Source organism: Acipenser ruthenus, chromosome 9 (assembly GCF_902713425.1).
Source record: "Acipenser ruthenus chromosome 9, fAciRut3.2 maternal haplotype, whole genome shotgun sequence".
NCBI lineage: Eukaryota > Metazoa > Chordata > Actinopteri > Acipenseriformes > Acipenseridae > Acipenser > Acipenser ruthenus.
In genome coordinates, this window is record NC_081197.1 from 34,855,541 (window position 1) to 34,860,407 (window position 4,867).

Sequence of the window (4,867 nt, forward strand, 5' to 3'; positions counted from 1 at the left end):
ACCTTAAACTGGGTAGGAAATACAGCTTCGTCAAGAAGAAAATAAAACAGAAAGAAATGCAGAATGAAATCCACAATGACAGAAACGGGATGCTGAAAATAACTGAAGATATTTGTCTATTGTGATTAGCAACCAGTTATTTGTTTTAAGGTGGAGTTAATTTTGTGTGCCTTTGGAAGCTGGTATTGTTTCAGCACCATGGACAGAACTGGAAGAATGGAGAATATGGAAATGTCAGGAAGACGGCAGTTTATGCATTAACAAACTACTAAAAGTATATTATTATTTTTATTATTAGTTGACCTTATGGAGCAGTATCGTTGCAATAGTAGGCTAATATTCTAGAAATGGTTACGATTCAAGCTTGCTTTACAAAGTCATTCAAACTTTAAAATGTAGCTTTCTTGCTTTCTGAAAGTGCTTGTCGGCAAATGTATCCAATTTAGTTAGATATGTATTTTTAGTCTCTGCTAATGACACCGCATGAACCCGTAAGTACTGTGGTACTGGTATCAACAGACCGGGAGGAATGTTAAAAAAGATCAACGCCGTGTTCCGACCAAATCATTCACAGAAAAAGCAGGACAGCCAGGCCCATGGGGGCAATGACAAGAACAAAGCCTGTGCTGTGAGACTAGTCCGCAGTACTTCAATGCTCATTGTCGGAGAAACGCGGCAAAAAACCATCGTGTCTTCCTTAAAAAGAAGCCGAAGCTCTGTCAGCATCGAGTCGACGGCAGTTTATTTCTACAGGCAAGAGGACAGAATATGGCTGTATTCCAGGACTCAGGACTGCCTACAGTACCTGGAGGATCTGATGGCACTGAGAAGACAATACGTTAACAGCATCAATAATCTGAAAACAGCAGGGAAAAAGGCAGACCTTGCCACGGACTCTGCTAACACATCCAAACCCAAAGGGAAACCGCCACCTCCCCCACCTCCGGATCAGCACGAGAAGGTAAGTCCTTGTAAATGTGTAGCATTTGCTGCAGCAATATAACCATTATTTAGTCCTTGTCTAAATCCAATGACTTCAGTACAATTACTGACCTTTACCCAGTGAAAAGCAGGACAGGGTGCAATTCTAAGTATATTATGTAGTAGAATCAACTCCAACTTCAATGTTACTGAACATTCTTGTTTTGAATTGGCTTCACAGTGTTCTTTTCTGTGTTTTTGTATTTTAATGTGCAGGCAGCAAAAACTAAAGCAAAGGCTCCACCGGTTCCAGATGAAGTGGACACTCTGGAGTACTTTGATTCCATCGTTGCCAGCTTTGACTCAGAAAAGAAAAGTAAGGCCCATCTAGATGATGGACACGCAGATGTCGACTTTGTTGGTAAGTCCTACCCTAACAAGTTGAACCATGTGGCTTTAAAAAAAATGCAAACATAAAATAATATAAAGAGATGTTTTATTATATAATAAAAATAATAAGTATAGACTTCAATCACTAGATACTTTAAGTATACTTAAACCGAGTTATTGTATTTTATCTTGCTCATAATTGTATTAATACTTGTACTGTGATTCTTGAAATGTATTTTTGTTTACGACTGTAAGTCGCCCTGGATAAGGGCGTCTGCTAAGAAATAAATAATAATAATAATATTAATAATAATAATAATAATAATAATAATAAGTAGGGGCACTATCATTTGACTTGTTCCTTAAAACAATGACCATTTTTTACACTGTGGAGTCTATTTAATCCATATTAACAATGGTGAATCTAAATACCACCACTGTTTAAATAACAGATTGGGACCGATCCTGTCATTTAAGAGACAGTAACACGCAGTGTTAAAGTTTTAGGTTTTGTCAGTGCCCCCTTTAATTATATAAACTGTTTAGATCAGTTGAATAGATCCACCAGTTGTTCTAAAACTACAGATCAATAACTACAGTTTGCTAAAAAATATTGATTTCAGAAAGGGAGCAGGTGCCACAGTACAGCCTTCCATGGGATTGCATGCTCAACACAGCTGAAGGATAATGAATCGATGGATTTGTGGTACACATTCTATTTCAGTAATTGACGACCAAAACTATCAGGGTCAACTGTTGTATTTGGCCTAATTGGTTTTGACTGTAACAACGCTTCAGAAAATGATTTGCTTTAAGTCATGGCAACCTTGAATGATAAAGCCTGTTAGATGATAACACCTGCACCTGAATGATAAACAGTACGCATGCAAGGTTTAAGTGACTTGATGCTTTTGCATTGGAAATGTCCCCAGCCTTCCAAATGTGTGTCAAATAGATCAGCTTATTTGTTGGATGCATTTGTTTTTAATAATGTTATCTAATTTAAGTGATTTGAAGGGATTTACTCTACACTTAAACTACTGAATGCAATAAATGATCTCATTTGTGAATTCTGACATGAGGAGATTTTAGAGCCTGTTGAGGGTTATAATGCCAAATTACTTCTTTATTGGATTCACTGCACACTATTCCTCTCCGCGCCTGTGAAATCATTATTTTACATACCTTTTATTCTGCTCATTTAAAGGTCCTAAACATGTGTCTTACTCTGCATCTATATTTAAATTGAGTGCCGCAATCTATTACTTTAATATATACTGCATCACATTAATAATGCTAAATAACATACTGACTACAGAAGTTGTTTAAAGATGGCGCTCACATTAAAACATACATACAAAATAGGAAAATGTGCAAAATCTAGCCTATCACGTTTTTATTATCAGGGCTAAGCTTTCAACCCTGCTGACTGAATTCTTCCCTTTACACACATGGCTGCTCTTACAGCCTACTGCTCTTTGTAAAGGGCATGGTCTCTCCCACAGAGGCCAATATATACAGCAATTCAAACTGATTATTATTCATTCCATGTACAGATTCAGAACTACCTCGGAAATAACCATGGGGGAATGGCCCCCTATTGTTGATTTGATTAACAATTAATTTGTCAATTAACTATTTACATTCACACACATTTGCACACTGCACACAATTACTTTACACGGCACAGACGTGGCACTGCCAACCCCAAGCCCGACCTACTGTTAAAAGAAACAGAGGCCAGTGGTAAATAAAGGAATTTACCTTATGTGTAAAACACCTGTCCTTAACCTCCTTCTCACTGCCTGAGCACTGAGCAATGGGATTAAAAAGGGTTCTTAAGATATTAGGCCTTCTAAAAGCAACTTAAAAGTGTGCCTGCAGGATAGTGTGAAATGTATATATAAATATAGGCTTTAATTGTATTAAAATATCAGGCCTTTTAACATTCCCACGGTTTGGAGAGGCAACATCGTCAGTTAGCGTGCAGAAAGAACCAGGAACCTGAATCAAATTATTATTGACTGCTTCAAGGTCTTGTTTTTGTTTGTGTTTTGTTTGACAGCCCTGATCCCTATTTTAAATACTCTGTGCCTCCGCCTCCCCCTGCATTGATTTTATAAGTTTGTATTGATCGTTTCTAGTTGCCACCAGTACAAGTGAACACGATATACATTCTAATTGGATGCTGCGATCCCCGAGGAGGTTGTCAATGGATGAATCAAAGCTCAAGAAGTCTGAGAAGAAATCGAGAAGAAACAGCGATGGTGCAAGAATGGGCAGCTCAAAGAGACTGGAAAGAAACCCCATTCATTTACCCAAAGTGGTGGAAAGTGCCTTCCAAACAGTAAGATTTAAACCAAAAATAAAGAAAGATTCAATATTTCATTAGACGCAACCAAGTGGAGCAATATAACTAAACATACAATATTATGTGGACACAATTATGAAAATAAAACAAATTTCATAGTAATAACTAAAAAAAACAATAAGGTAAAGGGGAGAGCAGATGTATGTATTATTTCTATCAACTAGCCCACAATAACTACCTAATTTGGTCTTTCAATACCCAGGTTAAATCTGGTGAAATAACACAGCCCCTGCCTCAGGGGCATTGTGAGACATGAGTCACAGGCAAGTGTCTTCAAACACTTGAGAAGAGGGTTGTCTCAGAACAATTGCACCTTCAGCTTACACCATTATTAAACTCAATGGCAAGATGTATTATTCCACCACAGTGGTAACCGATGACAATATGTTATCATGTGATCGTGTGATATACTGTGATGTTACATAAAATGTATCACCACAAGGGTTGTATAAATATTTGTATCCAGCAAAATCCACCTTCTGGAAGTCAGTTACCCACATCTCTATATAATTCAGCCTTCATTCAACCAAGCATTGATTGTTCAACCAAGCATGCAACAAGCGTGTTACTCCACGTTGCAGCACAGCACAGTAGAGAGGAATCTGACACTGTATAATGTATAACATGAAAGGAATCCCAAGTGGAAATAATCCAGTATCTACAAATGCCTAAACATTTTTTTTTTAAATCAATTACAATGTTAAAATACACTTAATGTGAAAGTAACATCAATCACTTGTCAGTACTTAACAGTTGTTCACAATAAAAGGGAGAGGAGCTAATGAAGGCTCCCCACAAGAATTGTCATCGATTCCAGTTCTTTTGTTTGTATTTGTTGTTGAAACATTGTGAAGCATTTTCACATGGATGTTTGGAATTCCTAATTATTCATGGTATGAAAATAATGACTGGCTTTATGTACGTGGTTTCAGAGTTATTATAGCTAAAGTGAATTGTTAACTTATGACCTTTTGTACTATAGGCAAAAGAAATGCTCGATCTCATTAAATAATTTTTTTTTTTCAGTCACCCTGATGAAATTACTGTCCTTCTGATCACAAGAAAGCTCCTGAAATATATTTTGTGAATTAAAGAGTAGTCAAGTTCATATCCGTATTCGGAAATGTCCAAGTATGCTCCATTACCCCAACATTTCCCACACCGATTCCACAACCAAGCCAACTG

The 4,867-nt window shown here is 37.1% G+C and overlaps 1 protein-coding gene across 1 annotated transcript; it reads left to right on the forward strand.

Annotated features, from left to right (window-relative positions):
• The first annotated feature begins 350 nt into the window (after positions 1-350).
• Positions 351-4,536, forward strand: LOC117405838 (uncharacterized protein C13orf42). Its single transcript, XM_034009236.2, has 3 exons — positions 351-961; positions 1,198-1,342; positions 3,456-4,536. Exons 1-3 carry the CDS (start codon positions 530-532, stop codon positions 3,701-3,703), a joined length of 825 nt encoding a protein of 274 aa, XP_033865127.2. The 5' UTR covers positions 351-529; the 3' UTR covers positions 3,704-4,536.
• The last annotated feature ends 331 nt before the right edge of the window (positions 4,537-4,867 follow it).